Source organism: Monocercomonoides exilis (assembly GCF_001643675.1).
Source record: "Monocercomonoides exilis strain PA203 chromosome Unknown scaffold8-1962414, whole genome shotgun sequence".
Lineage (NCBI taxonomy): Eukaryota > Preaxostyla > Oxymonadida > Polymastigidae > Monocercomonoides > Monocercomonoides exilis.
The window spans coordinates 1,238,025-1,257,149 of NW_027150553.1; the positions used below are offsets into that span (position 1 = coordinate 1,238,025).

The 19,125-nt window shown below is 38.9% G+C and overlaps 3 protein-coding genes across 3 annotated transcripts; 1 reads left to right on the top strand and 2 right to left on the bottom strand.

Moving 5' to 3' along the window:
• Positions 1 to 1,418: 1,418 nt before the first annotated feature.
• Positions 1,419 to 10,785, bottom strand: MONOS_14214fu14215 (uncharacterized protein; the record flags this gene model as incomplete). Its single annotated transcript, XM_067866999.1, has 2 exons — positions 1,419 to 8,417; positions 10,729 to 10,785. 2 exons carry the CDS (start codon positions 10,783 to 10,785, stop codon positions 1,419 to 1,421), a joined length of 7,056 nt encoding a protein of 2,351 aa, XP_067733059.1.
• An 87-nt stretch (positions 10,786 to 10,872) lies between these two features.
• MONOS_14213 (Homotypic fusion and vacuole protein sorting (HOPS) complex component Vps41D) lies at positions 10,873 to 17,803 on the top strand (the record flags this gene model as incomplete). Its single annotated transcript, XM_067866998.1, has 1 exon — positions 10,873 to 17,803. The coding sequence occupies one exon, from the start codon at positions 10,873 to 10,875 to the stop codon at positions 16,996 to 16,998; it is 6,126 nt and encodes a 2,041-aa protein (XP_067733060.1). The 3' UTR covers positions 16,999 to 17,803.
• A 517-nt stretch (positions 17,804 to 18,320) lies between these two features.
• Positions 18,321 to 19,125, bottom strand: MONOS_17145 (uncharacterized protein; the record flags this gene model as incomplete). Its single annotated transcript, XM_067870037.1, has 3 exons — positions 18,321 to 18,510; positions 18,605 to 18,692; positions 18,948 to 19,125. 3 exons carry the CDS (start codon positions 19,123 to 19,125, stop codon positions 18,321 to 18,323), a joined length of 456 nt encoding a protein of 151 aa, XP_067733061.1.

Genomic DNA, 19,125 nt, shown 5'->3' on the forward strand with positions numbered 1-19,125 from the left:
ATAATCAAAAATTGTTGTTATGTCCATGAAAGTCACATTTTAACACTTAACTTTTCTTATTTGATCTCATGTGTTGTGTTGGCAAACTGTCCCTATACGTAAAACGAGTTGATGGGAAACCTCAATCTCTATAACTTTAATAATAAAAAAATCAAAATAAAATATTTCACATAAATTAAAAACTCAAAAGAAGAATCAAAGAGAAAAAAATGATTCACATTATTTTGTTTCGATAAGTTCAAATATGGGTCAAAATTCGAGCATTTTTGTATTTAAAAAAAAAAAAAAAAAAAAAAAAAAAAAAAAAAAAAAAAAAAAAATAGAGGTGAACAAAATTCTTGAAGCAAAAAATATGGTGCCATATTTCTTTCCTTTATTTTTTTTCTCACAAAATTCAAACTTATCAACAATTCTTTTCATTCTCAATTCAAAATATTACTGCAAGAATTAAATCAATTTTTCGCATAAATTCAGAATCACCAATTTAAAAAGCTTTTAGTTTTTATCCATCCATTCTTCCCTTCGCTACCATTCCTTTTCCAATTGAGAATCAATAATATTTATTTTTCTCAATAAAACCTCCTCCTCTCCTCATTGCAATCTCTTCATCTTTATTAAATACAAAGGAAAAAAAAAAATAATTATAAAAAAAGGAAATGATCAAAATCAAAAATCAAAAAAAAAATTTTTTTTCACAAATTTCAAACAAAAACACCAATAACACAAAACAACAATAAAAATAACAATTTTTATTTCCAATTTCAATAACAATAAAAACAAATCAAAACAAAGCAAAATCCCTCTTCTTCGTCCTCTCTCTTCACCCACCTCTCCTCCCTCTCCTCCCTCTTCTCCTCTTCTCCTCTTCTCCTCTTCTCCTCTTCTCCTCTTCTCCTCTTCTCCTCTTCTCCTCTTCTCCTCTTCTCCTCTCTTGCCTCTTCCCTTCCTTCTTTTAAACATAAAGAAAAAGAAAATCACTTTTTCTGACCCCTCTTCTGCATCATCAAGAACAAACAGAATATATAAAAAAAAAGGAAAAGGGAAAAAAATAAAAATAAAAAAAAGAACGAAAAAAAAAAAAAAAAAGAGGAATAACACTGTCAACTGGGTGTGACTGCCTCCCGCCCCACTAAAAAATTGCCTCGCACTCGTCACTCTATTTGTCTGTCTGTATGTCTGTCTGTCTGTCTATCTATCTATCTGCCTTGTCTTATCTTGTCTTGTCTTGTCTCTAATTGTGTCTGTGTGTCTGTGTGTCTGTCTGTCTGTCTATCTTGTCTTGTCTTTTCTGTCTGTCTGTCTGTCTAATCTTCTCTTCCCCTCTCTTTTCTTTCTCCTTCTCCCTCTCCCTCTCCCTCTCCTTCTTCTCAATTAATTCGTTCTTCTTCTTCTTCTTCTTCTTCTCTTCTTACTCCTCCTCATTCCCCCGCCTCTGTCCACAGCGACTGGCTTGTTGCCGACCTCCTCAGCGTCACCAGCGCCTTCGGATCAAGCTCATCTTTCTTCTTCAGCAGCTTCGACAGCTTTTCCACTCTTTCATTGTCCCACTTCTTATGCAGCATTAGCATATCTTGTTTTCTCTTGTTCCGGATCTCTTCCATTGTGGCGTCTTTTAGAGCGAAGGAGGCTGTGGAGGAAGAGGAGGTGAGCGTGCGGTGGGTGGTGCGGGGGCGTGAGGGAGAATGAGAAGAAGAAGAAGAAGGGAAACGAGAGGGAGAAGGAGAAGGGGAAGAAGAAGAAGAAGAAGAAGAAGAAGAGGAAGAAGAATTCACATTTACGCTTGAACTTGAACTAAACCCACTTTCTTTTTCTCCTCCTTCTTTTCCTCCTCCCTTCTCCTCTGCACTTTCTGTTGGCATATCCACTTCTTCTTCTTTACTCTGACTCTGACTAGAAATTTGTGTTATATTCGAATTTTGACTCGAAATCTGATTAGAAATCTGATTTTCAACAGAATTTTTACTTGAAATTTGACTTTGAGTCAAATTTTGACCAGAAATTTGACTAGAACTTTGACTTTGAACAGAATTTTGACTCAAATTTTGAACTTGATTAGAACTTTGACTAGAATTCTGGCTCTGCGCCATCACAGCGACTGGCTGATGAGGAGCAAAGAAAGAGGAAGACAATTCAGAAAAGGAGACCTCCTGTTGCGGATTCAAACCTGCGCTTCGCTCTCTGCCTCTTCTGGACGAGCGGGGCGAGGGACCGACTGTGCTATTGGTGTGCAGATAAGAGGCGGTGGAGGAGTGGAAAAGATGAGAGCGATGGGAATAAGAAGAAGAAGAACGGGGTGAAGAAAGAGAAGAAGAAGAAGAGGAGGAGGAAGAGGAGGAAGAGGAAGAAGAAGAAGAAGGAGAACGAGAAGAAGAGGAACGAGTTGGAGAAGAAGAAGAAGGGAGGAGAGAAGGAAGAGGAGGAACAAGAGAAGAAGAAGAAGAAGAAGAAGAAGAAGTTTGTTGATTTAAACCTTTCGCATCTTTTCCCTCTTTTCCTTCTTTTTGCAATGAAACTTGATCATTTTTGGAGAATTTGAGGGAAGAAGAAGGAGAAGAATTTCGAGAGGAATTTCGAGAGGAGGAGGAAGAAGAGGAGGAGGAAGAAGAAGAAGGAAAAGAAGGAAAAGAAGAGGAAAAGGAAGAAGAAGAAGAAGATGAAGAAGAAGGATACAGCAACGAATTGTTCTTCTCCTTTTTGCTGTTTCTCCCTTTTATTTGATAAAACTGGCTTTCCATTTTTCTTCTTCTTTCTCTTTCTCTTTCTCTTTCTTTGCTTCTTCTTCTTCTTTCTTCGATGTCTAATGAACGGGAAGTCAACGAGCCAGAAATGTCTTCTGAATAATCACGCAAGAGGAACGAAGAAGAAGAAGAAGAAGAAGGAGAAGAAGAAGAAGAATTAAATGAAGAAGAACGAGAAGAAGAGGAAGAAGAAGAGGAAGAAGAAGAAGAATGAGAACGAGAAGGAGAAGAAGAAGGAGAAAGAGAAAGAGAAGAAGAAAGAGAAGAAGAAGAAGAAGAAGAAATAGAATGAGAAGGAGGAGGGAAAGAAGAAGTTAAAGGATCAGTTCTGTGTCTTATCAGTTTCTTGGATTCAAAAGAAGAAGAAGAAGAAGAATTAATAGAAGGAGAAAGAGAAAGAGAAGGAGAAAGAGAAGAAGAGGAAGAAGAAGAAGAGGAAGAAGAAGAATTTAATGAAGAAGAAGAAGGAGGTAGAGGCAAAGGAACATGACTTCTGGGTGAATTTTGAGATTTTCCATATGAAATTCTTTGGTTGTTTAAGCGAGAAAGACGAGAAGGAGAAGGAGAGGGAGAAGAAGAAGAGGAGGAGGAAGAAGAGGAAGACAAAGAAGATAAAGAAGATAACGAAGAAAGAGGAGGAATTTTGATTCTGTTTGAAGAAGGAGAAGGAGAAAGAGAAGAAGAAGAAGAAGAAGAAGAAGAAGAAGAAGAAGAATTAGAAGAAGACAAATGTTTTCTTTTATGCTCTTTCATAAGAATTTCTTGATATCTTGTAAGAGAAGGAGAATGAGAAGGAGAGGAGGAGGAGGAAGAGGAGGAAGAAGAAGAATTAGAACGAGAAGGAGAAGAAGAGGAAGATAAAGAAGAGGAAGAAAGAGAAGAGGAAGAGGAAGAAGAAGAAGAATTTAACAACTTAATATTTTTATTTGATTGATAAGCTTTATTTCTTTGAAGTGCTTTTTGAGAATAAGAAGAAGAAGAAGAAGAAGAAGAAGAAGAACTTGAAGAAGAAGAAAGAGAAAAAGAAGGAGAAGGAGAAAGAGAAGAAGAAGAAGATAATGATGATGATGTGTTAACCAATGAAATGGTAGCAAAAGGATGAGAAGAAGAAGAAGAAGATGTGGAAGAAAGAGAAGAAGAAGAAGAAGAAGAAGAGGAAGAAGAACAAAAAGGAGAAAGAGAAGAAGAAGAAGAAGAAGAAATATGATTTTGTTTCGAATTTCTGTATTTTTCTTGAAGCGAAGCATAGGAAGGTTGTTTTGAGGAGGAGGAAGAAGAAGAAGAAGAAGAAGAAGAAGAAGAAGGAGAAGAAGAAATTGAAGAAAAAGGGTGAGGATGAGGAGGTGTATTAATAGAAGAAGAAGAAGAAGAAGAAGAATTTGAAGAAGGAGAAAGAGGAGAAGAAGAATTAGAAGAGGAGGATGAAGAAGAAGAATTAAATGGAGAAGAAGAAGAAGAAAGAGAAGAAGAAGAAGAAGAAGAATTAGAAAGAGAAGATTGAGCTAAGAGACGCAAATTGTGAATGCCAGCATATGAATGAATGGCTGGGTGAGAAATGTTCATTGGAGAAGAAGAAGAAGAAGAAGGGGAAGAAGAAGGAGAAGGAGAAGAGGAGGAGGAGGAAGAGGAGGAAGAGGAAGAGGAGGAAGGAGAAAGAGAAGAAGAATTTGTTTGAGAAGGAGAAAGAGAAGAAGAGGAAGAAGAGGAAGAAGAAGAAATATTAAGAGGAGAAGAAGAAGTTATTTGAGAAGGAGAAGAAGACAAAGACATATGAAGTGAATCTTGATTCGTATTATTGATTGAAGTGATAGAAGAAGAAGAAGAAGAAGAAGAAGAAGAAGAAGAATTTAACGGAGAAAGAGAAGAAGAGGGAGAAAGAGAAAGAGAAGAAGAGGAGGAAGAAGAATTTAATGGAGAAAGAGAAGAAGAAGAGGAAGAAGAAGAAGCAAGATTTTTAGCAGAAGCCATCTGTTGCTTCAACAAATCGATGCGAAGAGGCGAAAATTTGAACGATTCCTTGTTCTCTATGGAATTATATGGAAGATTATTGCTTTTATTATCATTTTTATTTTCTTCTTTGTTTTCTTCTTCTTCTTCTTCTCTTTCTCTTTCTCTTTCTCCTTCTCTTTCTCTTTCTCTTTCTCTTTCTCCTTCTTTTTCTTTATCATTTTGATCTTTTTCTCTATCTTTTTCTCCATCTCCATCTTCTTTCTTCTTCTTCTTCTCTTTCTCTTTCTTTTCTTCTTTCTCTTTCTCTTTCATTGCATTTTCTATCAATTTCTTTTTATTTCTCTTTGTCTTCTTCTTCTGATTGGAAGAAGAAGAAGAAGAAGAAGAAGAAGATGATGATGATGAATTCACAGAAATATTCATTGATTGCTCTATTGGATGAAGAGAAAGAGAAGAAGAAGAAGGAGAAAAAGAAGGAGAAGAAGAAATTAATGAAGAAGAAGAAGAAGAAGGAGAGGAAGAAGAAACAGATGAAGAATTTACAGAAGAAGATGAAATTTGAGAAGGAAAAGAGGAGGAGGAAGAAGAAGAATTTTCATTAAAATCAGAAGAAGAAGAAGAAACAAACGAAGAAGAAACAAACGAAGAAGAAGAAGAAGGAGGAGGAGGAGAAAGAAGAGGAGGAGGGGTGGGAGAGATAGAGAGGGAGATATCAGAAGCCAATGTTTGACTCCGATTTCTATTGGGAATATCAAAAGAAAGAGAAGAAGAAGAAGAAGAAGAAGAAGAAAGAGAAGAAGAATTTAAAGGAGAAAGAGAAGAAGAAGAAGAATTTAATGATAAAGAAGAAGGAGGAGGAGGAGAAAGAGAAAGAGAAGAAGAAGAGGAGGAAGAGGAAGAAGAAGAAGGAGAAGAGGAAGAATTTGAAGAAGAAGAAGAAGAAAGAGAAGACAAAGTGGAAGAAAACAAATCATTATCAGAAGAGAAAGAAAGAGATGAAAGAGAAGAAGAAGAAGAAGGTGATGAAGAAGAAGAAGAATTAATAGAAGAAATGGAAGAAAGAGAAGAAGAAGAAGAAGAAGCAGGGGGAAGAGGAAGAGGAAGGGGAAGAGAAGAAGATAATGAAGAAGGTGAAGAAGGAGAAGGAGAAAGAAAAAGAGAAGAAGAAGAAGAAGAAGAAGGAGAAGAACTGAAATGGTGGTGATTTTGACATGGATGAGGTGGAGTTGAAAGAAGATTATCATTTTGAAGAGGAAGAGGAAGAGGAAGAGGAAGAGGAAGATGTTGATGATGAGGAGAAGAAGAAGGAGAAGAAGAAGGAGAAGAAGAAGGAGAAGAAGAAGGAGAAGAGGAAAGAGAAGAAGAATTTGAAATGAATGATGGTGAATTTGACATGGAAGAAGAAGAAGAAGAAGAAGAAGAAGGAGAAGAAGAAGAAGAAGAATTCAATGAAATTCCCCCTTCACCCAACATATTCATTGAATTGGATCTTTTATGCATTTCTTTTCCTTCTTTTCCTTCTCTTCCTTCTCTTTCTCTTCCTCCTTTCTTCTTCTTCTTCTTTGCATTAACATTTGATTTCTTTGTTTGAACTTCTTCTCTTTCTCCTCCTCCTCCTTCTTCTTTTGTCAATTTTACATGTTTCATGTCATTTTGATTTGACATGTCTGTTTTCAACTGAGTTGCGGAATTATCTCCGGAAAAAATGGAACGGCCCCGAACGGGGGAATTTATTTTTGGTGAATTTTTTATTTTTGAATTATTTGAAGAAGAGGAAGAAGAAGAAGAAGAACGAGAAGGAGAAAGAGAGGAAGAAGAAGAGGAAGAAGAACGAGAAGGAGAAATTGAAATGTTCAAGTTATTTGGAGAACAAGCTTCAGTGAAGATTGGAAGATTATGCAGAAGTTGACCTTGTTGAGAAGAAGAAGAAGAAGAAGAAGAAGAATAAAAAGAAGAAGAATTTGAAAAACATATTTCTTTTTCTTCTCTTTCTTCTTCTTCTCTTTCTCTTCCTCTTCTTTCTTCTTCTTCTCTTTCTCTTCCTCTTCCTCCTCTTCCCCCCTTTCCCTTTCCTTTTCTCTTTCTCTTTCCTTCTCTAATAATCCTTCTCGCTAATTCATTCATCATCTTCTTCAGTATCAGTTTCTCTTTCATTTCCTGAAGAAGAACCGAATCTCTGTCTATTTCATATAGTTTGAGTGCTACTTCTGCTGGAATAAGAGAAGGATCTAATGGTGATGATGAAAGAGAAGAAGAAGAAGAAGAAGAAGAAGAAAGAGAAGAAGAATTAAATGAAGAAGAATTTTGAGGAGAAAGAGAAGAAGAAGGAAAAGAAGAAGTAGGAAAAGAAGAAGAGGAAGAAGGAAGAGGGGAAGAAAAAGGAGAAAGAGAAGAATTCAGAGAAGAAGAAAGAAGATGAGATGTTGATTTAACTGAATTTTGAGAAATGTCTGTGATTTCCATATGATTTTCATTATTTTCTTTCTTCTTATTCTTCTTCTCATTAACATCATCATTTTCTTCTTCTTCTCTTTCTTCTTTCTGTTTTTCTTCTTCTTCTTTCTCTTTCTCTTCTTCTTCTTCTCTTTCTCCCTCTTCTTCTTCTTCTTCTTCCTTCTCTTTCTTTTTCTCTATTTTATTCTTCTCCACCACATAATTGATCGAAGCAATAAGTTCATTGCGATATTTCTTGTTTTCCTCAATAAGTTCATCTATTTGAGAGAGAGAAAGAGAAGAAGAAGAAGAAGAAGAAGAAGAAGAAGAAGAAGAAATAAACGAAGAAGAAGAATTAAATGAAGAAGAAGAAGAATTTAATGGAGAAGGAAGAGGAGAAGAGGAAACAAATGAAGAAGAAGGAGAAGAAAAATTTATTTGAGAAGGAAAAGGAGAAGAAGAAGAAGATGGAGAAGAGGAAAACAATTGAGACGAATTCAATGGAGAAGAAGAAGAAGAAGAAGAAGAAGAAGAAGAAGAAGAAGAAGAAGAAGAAGAAGAAAGAGAAGAAGAAGATGAAGAAAGAGAAGAAGAAGAAGAATTAAATGAAGAATAATCATTAATTGGTGTCGATAAAATATCACGAGAAGAAGGAGAAAGAGAAGAAGAAGAATAAGAATTTAATGGAGAAGAAGGAAAAGGAGAAAGAGAAGAAGAATTAAATGAAGAAGGAGGAGGAGGAGAAGAAGAAGAGGAAGACGCAGAAGAAGAAGAAGAAGAATGAACAACTTTAGAAAGAAGAGAAGAAAACAAAATATTATTATTATTATTATTATTAAATAGATGATGATGATGATGAGGAGGAGGAGGAAGAGGAGAAGAAGAAGAAGAAGAAGGAGGAGGAGGAGGAGGGGTATAAAATTGATTAAATGAAGAATTAGACTGAGAAAGAGAAGAAGAAGAAGAAGAAGAAGAAAGAGAAAGAGAAGAAGAAGAATTAATTTCTTCTTTCCTTTCCTTTTCTTTTCCTTTAACATCTTCTTCTTTCTCTTTCAAAATTTCTTCTTCTTCTTCTTCTTCTCTTTCTCTTTCTCCCTTTTTCTCTTTCTCTTTCTCCTCTTCTTTCTCTTTCTCCTTCTTCTTCATTGAAATATCAATTTTTGGTGTGTTTATCACTGAAACTAATGTGTCTACTAATATTCGATCTATTTCTTCTTCTTCTCTTTCTTCTTCTTCTTCTTCTTCTTCTTTTATTTCTTCTTCTCTTTCTCTTTCTTCTTTCTCTTCCTCTTCTTCCTCCTCCTCTTCCTCTTCTTCCTCTTCTTCTTCAATTGATTGTAAATTATTTATTTTTATTCCTCCTCTAAAAAGAGAAGAAGAAGAAAGAGAAGAAGAAGAAGAAGAATCATTTTCTCTGTATAATTTCTTCTTCTTCTTTGTCATTTTCTTCTTCTTCCTCTTCTCCTTCTCTTCATGTTCCTTCTCTTTCTTCTTCTCTTCTTCTTCTCTTCCTCTTTCTCCTTCTCTTTCTCTTCTTTCTCCTTCCCTTCTTTCTCTTTCTCTTTCTCTTTCTCCCTCTCCCTCTCCCTCTCCCTCTCCTTCTTCCCCTTCTTCTTCTCCTTCCTCTTCTGTCTTCACCAACAGCCTCACTGTGTCTTCATCAGCTTCTATTCCATCCACCTCCTTCGCCAATATCTTCAACAAAACCCCTTCTTCTTCCCCAAAAAAGAAAGAAGATGGCAGCTTTAACCCGAAGTACCTCACCATCGCATTTATCTGCATTTTGCTTAAGCTCACTTCCCTTTTTAATTCTTCTATGATTTCTTTGTAATGCGAAACATGCTGCGAAATCGTTATTTTGTTGATTTTAACCTCCGTTTTTTGGATATTTTTCGCTCTGGCTGCATATTTCAGTGTGTTTTGGACTTCTTCATAGCACAAAGCAGATGAAGAAACGGTCGCAATCATTACAGTTTTCGTGTTTCCGCCCAAGGAATCTTTCAAAAGACGTGTTAATTTGCTGTCTCGATAGGGTATGAATGAAGTAGAAGAAGAAGAAGAGGAAGAGGAGGAGGAGGAAGAAGAAGGATAAGCAGAAGAAGGACGAGAAAGAGAAGAAGAAGAAGAAGAAAATGATGATGATGAAGAAGCAGGCGATGTCATAGGCCTTCCTCCTCCTCTTTGTCCTCTTTCTCCTCCTCCTCTTCCCGTTCCTAACCCTCCTCTTCTTCCTTCTCCTTCTCCTTCTCTTTCATTCTTCTTCTTCTTCTTCTTCTTCTCGTTCTGCAAGCTCTGTGCCGCCAACGCATTTATGCAGTTCCCCAGCGCCAACAGCGACTTGTTAATGTTTGCCCCTTCCAACATCCGCATCCCTTTGTTCGTAGTGCCCTCGGCTCTTTCGGAACCCGCTAAATCAATCATGTTCAGCTTCCCCATCAAAACATCTTCAATCACATCCCGTTTCTTCAACCTTGACTGGACCCTTATCGTCAGCACAGCGTGCGAACGAGAAGAAACCACATTTCTGTCTGTCGAAGCCATCTTCCTTCGCATATTCCCTTCTTTGATAATCCTGTGGATTTGCTCGACGTTTTCCACTTCAACTTCTGTTACGCCGCTGATAAACACACCTCCATTCGGATCTTCGCGAATATCCAAGGAAGGCGATTGCTGGCTCCACATTTGACTGAGATGCGAGGGGGAGAAGGGGAGAGAAGAAGAAGAAGGAGAGGAGGAAGAGGAGGAAGAAGAGGAGGAGGAGGAGGAAGAAGAAGAAACAAAAAATTCATCAGCAGGGATAACAACAGGCTGAAGAGGGGTATGAACATTCCGTGTGGGGACAAAGCTATGAGGAGAACGCTTTGCAAAGGGATCATTGAAGAAAGATGAAGGATCATTGGAAGACTTGCCAAGCTGATAGGAATTTGAGTCTGGAACACGTGATGTTGAGGCAGAGCGCAAAGATAATGGGGCAGAAGAAGGCCTTCGAAGAAGATCTTTCACTTGCTCGTTGTATATTTCGATGAAGCTCACGGACACGATATACGACCTGTTGGACACATCTTCGTTTATGTGCTCAAATATTTGCTCAGATGCATATGTATACAGTCCCTTAACATCCTTCGCAATCCCTGAAAGCAAAGAACCCATCATCGTGTAGGTTTTTCCAGAACCAGTCATTCCGTAACAAAAACATGTTGCATTGTACCCTTCCAATGTTCGTTTTACAAGTGGAGCAGTTGTTACCCGATAGACCTGATGAATTTTATATTAAATAGAAAAATAATGTCCCAAAAAAAATCGAAAATTTTGTGAAATTTTAATTAAAATTTTTGAATAAAAAAATTTAATGAATATAGAAAATAAAATAACAAACATCAATATTCGTTGCATTTTCATCAAAAGCAGCATCAAAGGCATATGATTTTTCATGTCTCACACGCTCAACTTTTGAATCTGCTCCTTCGTTTGGGTCAAGTAAAAAAACAACATTATCCTGAATTCGTAGAATTGTCGGGTTTCTGAATTTCGCCTGTGCTTTTATTTCTTTTTCAAACAAAGGACGACTCCTGACGACAACTCCAATGGAACCATCTATTTCTAGAACTTTTTTCTCTTCTTCCGCATAGCCTTGTTTGGAATCAGTTGATTCTTGTTGATCCATCGGAAGAATGACGCAGAATGACTGCGTAAAGTTCAACAGATTTACCCGTAACTTCTATTTTTATAAACCTTAATTAAATAATTTCTGATGCAAAATCTTCCAGAAAATGAAACTGAAGAAGATGCTGAGGAAATTGAACCGTTGTTAAAATATAATTTTTATCCATTATCATTTTTCGTTGATCCGCGTTCGCGGGCTACATGCATTTACTTCAATCAAGGATTGACTGTTATAGGATCTTCTGATGGCTTTGTTTATTGGATAAATCGACAAAATGTCAAGATAAGACAAGCAAGAGTGAGCACAGATCCTATTAATGATGTTACAATATCAGATGATTTGCATGTTGGAGTTGCAACGCAAGATGGACAAGTGATTGTTCTGCATCACACAGAAGATAATGCAATCATAAAGCATCAATTTCAACGTCCAATGATAGCCGTTGCGCTTCATCCAAATTTTAAATCTAAGAAAGAGCTTTTTTGCGGTGGAATGGAACAGAAGCTTCTTCTCGTTTCAAAAGGTTTATTTAAAACAAGCGTTAAAGAAATTGCAAGCATGGAAGGAGAAATTATGAATATTAAATGGAATGGAAGATACATTGCATGGGCTAATTCTACAGGTGTTCGAGTTTATGATTATGAGAAACAAGGCGTCATTGCAAAACTTGGAATGTTCAGACCTGAGCAAAAAATGTGGACCAAAATATATCCTTTCAGTTTGAGCTGGTATGGTTCAGATACACTGCTAATTGCGTGCGCAAACAGAATCGTCGTGTACCGAGTGTTTGAAAACCCAGACGAGCACCAACGATTAGCCACTGTACTTCACCAAATTGATCAACTTGATTTTATTGTGTGTGGGATCACACCACTTGTTAATAACAGCGTTGCCATTTTGTGTCTCTTTGAGCCCGAAACGCCTCAAACGCCCTTCGATCCCCCCGAATTGCGAGTCGTTCAGTTAGATCAGCTGCCTCAAGGAGCAGTTACATTAGACCAGTTATTGGCAGCGGAAAAGGCGTGTGATCAATTAGCATTGGAAGGGACACAGAATTTTGGACCGAGGGATTATAAGCTGGTGAATGGGGTGGTTATGATGATGATGAATGCAAATACGACGATGAATACGAATGTGAATGAAAGAGAAAATAGAGGAGAAAATAGAGGAGAAACGGGAGGAGGAGGAGAAAGAAGTGGAGGAGGAGGAGGAGGAGGAGGAGGAGAAAGAGGTAATAATAATAATAATTCGAATGTTAATTCATTTCAGTCTTCTTCTTCTTCTTCTTCTTCTTCTAATTCTAATTCTTCTTCTTTAAACAATTCATTGTCTTCATCTTCTTCTTCTTCTTCTTCTCCATTTCAATCTAATTCTTCCTCTTCCTCTTCCTCTTATTCTTCTTCTTCACCTCAATCATCATCTTCTCCTTCCCCTCTTCCTTCTTCTCTTTCTTCTTCTTCTTCTTCTTCTTCTCCCTCCTCCTCTTCTCCCCCTTCTTCTTCTCCTCCTTCTCCTCTCCCCATCATGACCCTCTTCATCCTCTCACCGCACATGCGCCTCTCTGCCCAGCAGATCAACACAGACGACCACCTCCTCTGGCTCATTTCCCGCAGAAGATTCAAAGAAGCGCTAAAAGAAGCAACTTTAGCCAATGAAAAGTACCCTGGTCTGTTGAAAAATGTGAACATTGAAGAAATTATAGCGGCTTATCTGCAGTTTGCAATGCAGACGAAGCAGTTTGATGTTGCTATTCATTTAGCCACGGCACACAAACATCATTTTTACATTCGGAGAAATATCCCATTATTTCAGTCCCTCATCCGGCATCTTATCTCCGCGGAGAAACTCGAGGCCCTCGGAGAAATACCGCTGGACGAGCCGAGGTTGAGCAAGGAAACATACGCAGCCGTGTTAAATTACTATTTCTCGCATTCTCCAGTCAGATTTGACAAGGAAGTGACAAGAATTCCGACTGAATATTTTGATGTTTCGCTTGTGGTGAGGCAGATAACAGCAGGAGAAGAGCTTAAAAGGGAAGTGGAGGATGTGGTGAGGGAAGGGCAGAGGTTGGTGGGGTTGATAGAGAGAGAAAAAGAGAAGGAGAAAGAGAAAGAAAGGGAGAAAGAGAAAGAGAAAGAAAGCGAAATGAATAAAATGATTAATAATAATAATAATAATAAATATACTTCTTCTTCTTCTTCTTCTTCTTCTTATCCATACCAATATCAATATCAATCAAATTCATCATCATCATCATCCTCTTCTCTTTCTTCTTCTTCTCTTTCTTCTTCTTCTCTTTCTTCTTCTTCTTCTTCTCCTTCTTCTCTTTCTCCTTCTTCTCTTTCTCCTTCTTCTCTTTCTCCTTCTTCTCTTTCTCACCAGTTAATTTCCCTCTTTCTCCGCCTTCGCTCCACAAACATAGGAAATGATGAAAAGCACACGATTTTTGGCCGAAGTGTCAGCAAATTTGGAAGAATCCTGGCAAAAACAAAGGATTTCATTGAAATCCAGCTGAAAAAGATGGACGAGCTGATGAAAGGGAGGCTGGAGGAGATGCAAGAGAAAGAAGAAGAGGAGAAGGAAGAGAAAGAGAAAGAGAAGGAGGTTGATGATGAGAAAGAGAAAGATACAGATAATTCTAAAAATTCACTTCAAAATAATACTTCTTCTTCTTCTTCCTCTTCTTCTAATTTAAATTCTTTTTCTCCTTCTTCTTCCTCTCCTTCTTCTCCTTCTTCCTCTTCTTCTTCTTCTTCTTCTCTTTCTTCTTCTTCTTCTTCCTCTTCTTCTTCTTCTCCTTCTTCCTCTTCTCCTTCTCCTTCTCCTTCTTCTTCTTCTTCTTCTTCTTTTTCTTCTTCCTCTTCTTCTTCTTCTCCCTGTGTCTTCTGTGGCGACTTGAGCGAGTCTGAGTTCCATTTCATTCGAGATCAGATAGCCAAAGGCGCTTATGGTGGCATACCTTTCTCTAATTCTTCTTCTTCTTCTTCTTCTTCTCTTTCTTCTTCTTCTTCTTCTTCTTCTTCTTCTATTTTTAATTCTTCTTCCTTTTCTAATATTTCATCATCATCATCTTCTTCTTCTTCTCTTTCTTCTTCTTCTTCTTCTTTTAATAATTCTTCTAATATTTCATCAAATTCCTCTTCTTCTTTTTCTTCTTCTTCTTCTCTTCCTTATTCTTTTTCTCTTCCTCATTCATTTCTCAAGAAATATTCCCCTTTTGCACTCAAACGCAAACAAAACCAATTTTTGTCCGGTTTTTCATCTTCTTCTCTTCTTTCTGCATTTTTTGAGGCTTCGAAAGGGAAAAAGAAGAATTCGAAGAAAAAATTAACTTCTTCTTCTTCTTCTTCTCTTTATTCTTCTTCTAATTCATCATCATCTTCTTCTCAACAATATACAATAGAATCTTCATCAACAAAACGAAATGGAAAAGATGAAGAAGAGAAAGAGAAAGAGAATGAGAAAGAGAATGAGAAAGAAGATGAAGAAGAAGAAAATGAAGATTATTTCTTGAACTTAGATGATGATGATGATGAAGATGAAGATTATAATGATGAAGAAAGTGAAGAAAAAGAAAGAAGAAGAAAACAAGAAGATGAAGAAGAAGAAGAAGAAGAATCCGATTTTAATTCATCTTCATCTTTTTCTTCTTCCTCTTCTTCCTCTTCTTCCTCTTCCTCTTTCTTCACTGAATGCTTCCTCTGGACAATGACAGAGCTCCAGCGCAGAGAATACCAAGCTGCACGCGAAATCGTCCTCTTAATCGGCTCTGAAGCAAATCGCCTTCAAATTCAACTGGAAAAATGTATTTTGGCAATGAACCATTTCAAAGAACTTGTTGCTCTGTGTGTGAATCAGCCGAGGAATGAGAAGGAGAAGGAGGAGGAGGAGAGGGAGGTGTGGAGGGTGTTGGAGAAGAGGAGGAGAAGAAGAAGAGAAGGAGAAAAAGAAGGAAGGGAAGAAAGAGAAAGAGAAGAACAACCAATGCCATTGAATAATACAATTGAAGAAGGAGAGAAAGGAAAGAAAGAAAAAGAAGGAGAAAGAGAAGGAGAAGAAGGAGAAAACAATGAAGCCATCAAAAGCATAGCAGATGCACTTGAGGTGTTTGAGTCCAAGCCGTGGCTGTTTGTGGAGATGATGGGGTGTTTGTCGTTGGTGATGGAAGGCTTCATGCGATCTGTGCAGAACACACGCCTGTTCCTCCACAAGACGCTGGGCGAGCACAAAGAGATGTTTCTGGTGAAGCTGGAGAAGAAAGACAAAGACGTCTTTGCATTTGCGATGGAGCACATGGAAGAAGTGAAGGCAGTTGTGCTGGAGAAGAAGGTGATGGATCAGCTGTGGGAGATGTCGGAAGAGAAGACGCTGCATCTGCTGGTGGATTCGACTTCCACCACATTCAACTTTGGAAGTGGTGGTGGTGGAGGAGGTGGAGGAGGAGGGAATAACTTGAATTCTTCTTCTCATTCTAATTCTTCTAATTCTTCTCAATTGTCATCTGATAGCGATATATCTTCTCCTTCTCTTTCTCCTTCTCCTTTATCATCACCATCACCTTCTTCTTCTCCTTCCCCCTTATCATCTTCTTCTTCCTCTTCTTCCTCTTCCTCTTCTTCTCGCTCCATCCCCTTCTTCACCACCTCCGTTGCCTTTGAAGTGAACGATGTCTATGCCTCCCTGATGCCCCAGCACCCCGAAAGAGCCATCAAATACCTCGACCGTGTTCTCCTTTCTGACTCTTCCCGTGTGCGTGCATACGGCGACATCATGGCGTTGCTTTATGCCGAGTACAAACCGTCTGGCTTGCTTCCCTTTCTGCAGCAGGCGTCAAACTACAGTGTGACAAAAGCACTGCGCTTGTGTGAGGAGAGGAAGTTTGCAGTGGGCTTTGCTCTTGTTGAGGCGAAGATGGGGCTGTTTATGCGGGCGATGGACACGCTGGTGCTGAGTGTGCATGATGTTGGGCAGGCAGTGGAGCTGTGCGAGGAGGAAGGGAGAGGGATGGGAGAGGACGAAGAAGGAGAAGGAGGAGGAGTTGGAATTGGAGGAATTGGAGGAATTGGAGGAGGGATAGGAGAAAGAGATGGAGGAGAAGGAGGAGGAAAAGGGAAAGGGCAAGGGCAAGGAATAAGCCATCTTGTGCGCTTGGGGCTGGAAACGCAGAGTGTGCTGGGGATGACGCGGATGCAGGCAGATGCGCCGTTGATGACACAGATCATTGCATGTGCTGGGGCAAAGATGAAGCCGCAGGTGCTGATGCAGCTTCTGCCTGCGGGGAAAGTGATTGTTGGGGTGAAGCCAGCGCTGATTGGGATGCTGAACGAGAGGAGGATGAGGCATTCGGTGCTGCGGATGGCGGCAGCAGCAGGGAAAGTGGACAGCGTGGAGCTGATGAAGAGGATGGTGTGGGTGAGGAAGAAGGCGATACATGTTGGAGGGGATGGAGTGAGGAGAGAAGGAGGAAGAGAAATGGGAGGAAGGGAAGGAGGAAGAGATGAGAGGGAGAGAGAAAGAGAAGGGAAATGGGGGGAGGAGAAGGAATGGTGTTGTGCGTATTGTGGAGAGATAGTGTATGGATTGAGTGGAGCAGGCATTGGAGGAGGAGGAGGAGGGGGAGGAGGAGGGAGAAGGGGAGGAGAAAGAGGATTAAAAGAGCAATGCAGATATCTGAGGAAATACAAGGAAAGTGTGATATATGGGAGCGAAGGAGGGGAGGAAGGAGGGAGTGGAGGAGCAGGAGAAAGAGAAGGAAGAGGCGGAGAGGAAGGATATGTGGTGTTTGTGGAGCATTTTGAGGATGGGGCAATGTTTGAGAGTGGGAAGCCGAATCCATTTGTGAAGAGTTCAGTACAAGATGAAGGGAGATTATCATCTTCTTCATCAAATACTTCATTAAATTCTTCTTCTTCTCTTTCTTCTTCTTCTTCCTCCTCCTCCTCCTGTGTGTGTAGAGGCCTTCCGAAGGTGGTGGCGGACAAGCTGTACTGGTTTGCGTGTGGGCACATGTACCACGAGTCGTGTCTGATGGGGGCGATGGAGGAGTGCAGACACTATGCGCTGGACGAAGACCTCTCAAACAGCCTCCAATCATCATCTCCATCTTCTCTTTCTTCTTCTTCTTCTTCATGTGTGTTGATTTCGCGCAAGACGGTGCGAGTGAACGGGAAGAGCATGCAGATGCCTGTTGTCTGCTTGAAATGCAGAGGGTGAATGGGAAGAGGAGGAGGAGGAGGAAGAGGAAGAGGAATGGGAAGAAAATGAATGGGTAGAGGAAGAGGAAGGCAGAAAAGGAGAAGAAGGTGTTTTGTTTGCTTTGTGTTGGGATTTTATTATGTGAATTATTATTTTTTTAATTTTTTATTTATTATTTATTATTTATTATTTTTCAATTTTTTATTTTTTATTTTTTCTGCCGAACAGAAAATGCAGAATATATGTGCAAATGCAAAGACAAAAAATGAAAGAAAGAGAAAGAAAGAGAAAGAGAAAGAGAAAGAGAAAGAGAAAGAGAGAAAGAAAGAGAAAGAAAGAGAAAGAAAGAAAAAAAATAGAAAATAGAAAAATAGAAAAGGAAATGAGAGAGAGAGCGGTCATTGGAATTATTTGTGCATTGAAAAGTGATTGCTTTGCAGTTGCATTTTGATAGCTCATGTTTTTTTTATTTTTTCCTTCTTCTTGATATTTTCAACGACATTTTTATTTGAAATTTTATTCCCGTTTTTCTTTCCTATCTTCTCTTTCTTCTTCTCTCAAAAATTTTTAATATGTTTTGAGTTTCATTTATTTATTTTATGTAAACAATTATTGGGGAAAAAAAATAATGGAAATGCAAAAAGATGAACGATAATTTTTAAAATTTATTTTTCAAGATGTCACGAGCCTCTTGTAATTCTTAATTCCCTTTAAGCATTTTTTGCGATATTTTTCCTTCTGTGTCTTCTTTGCACGTCTCTTTATTGCCTCGATATCCTTGTGTTCATTGAATTTTTCGAAATATGGAAGTTGTCGATTCATGGACTTTTGTTCAGTTTTTGGGCTTCGTGCACGCAATGTTGGCGCTTCATTATAAAGTGTATTCGCATTAACTGCGAAGTGAAGAAAATTATATCGTATATGTCCGTTGGTTTTCTTCCGACTCACAATCGATTTTGTTTGCTTCTATCGAATACATGTTTATTTATTTATTATTACATTTAGCTGTCTTTGTTGCGTTGTTTGTTTCCTGGGGGAATAAGACTTCAATAAATTAAATTTGAGGCAAGATGCGAGCCCTTATTGGGTCTGCCATTGCAAAGAGCCAAAAATAATCTCATTCTTTGCATCCTCTCCTTACGAAATCATCAGCAGCTGGTTGCGCGGTTGCGTGATCTGCTTTGTGTGTGGCAACAAACATACCAACTCGTAAACCAAAGAGTTAAAAGTCAAGAAAGAAGTTCCAGTGAGCGAGTGCCTTTTAACGGATAATTATGAAAATAACGGAATTAAAAAGAAAGAAAGAAAAGAAAGAAAGAATCACTTTCCTTCTCAGGCACCTATTGTGGATGTGTATAGGAATTGCGCTTCGGGATATATTCGGCCGATCTGCCCTCTGCACGCAGGGGCACTAGCGATGCCGAGTGTGGCATGAGCATTTCGGCTGCTACGCCTATCGCAAGTTTCTTCTTCGCTGTGTCTGCTTCAGTTCCTTCACATTCGCTGTGTTTTATGCCCTTCCATTTGTGACTTTCAGTTGTGTGCCGGAAATAGCAATGTGTGCAGAATCAAAGAAAATGGCAGGCAATAGATTTCATTGGCGCTATTGAAAGACTTGACAGACTTGACGGACTTGACGGACTTGACGAACTTGATTGACTTGATGGCTCTGAGAGGCGAGTGCTGCTGGAACATCTTGCCAAGCATTGTTGCTATTTTGGGGTTATTGTGCTTGACCAAACGAAGAAATGCCAACTATCGTTGGTGAAACTGCTTTCTGAGAAGAAAAGGAAGAAGAGTCGAAAACAGTGCAGGAGGAGGCGATGAAGACAATGAAGTCGACGAAGAAGATGAAGAAGACGAAGTCAATGAAAATGACAATGACGACAATGAAGAAGAAGAAGGAGAAGAGAGATCCGGCTCAGAGAACAATGATTTTGAGACATTCATATCTGTTATCTCCACACCAACCATCGATAGCTGCGACAGCGGCACCACAAACACTGACGACGACATTACATATTCTCCTGAAGAAACACTCGTGGTGATCACAACATCCTCCAACGAGAGTGACCCGCCCCCATCAGACACCACAACCACGCTCGGCGAAGAAGGATTTGCATTTGAGTTGCAATCAACCTTCAT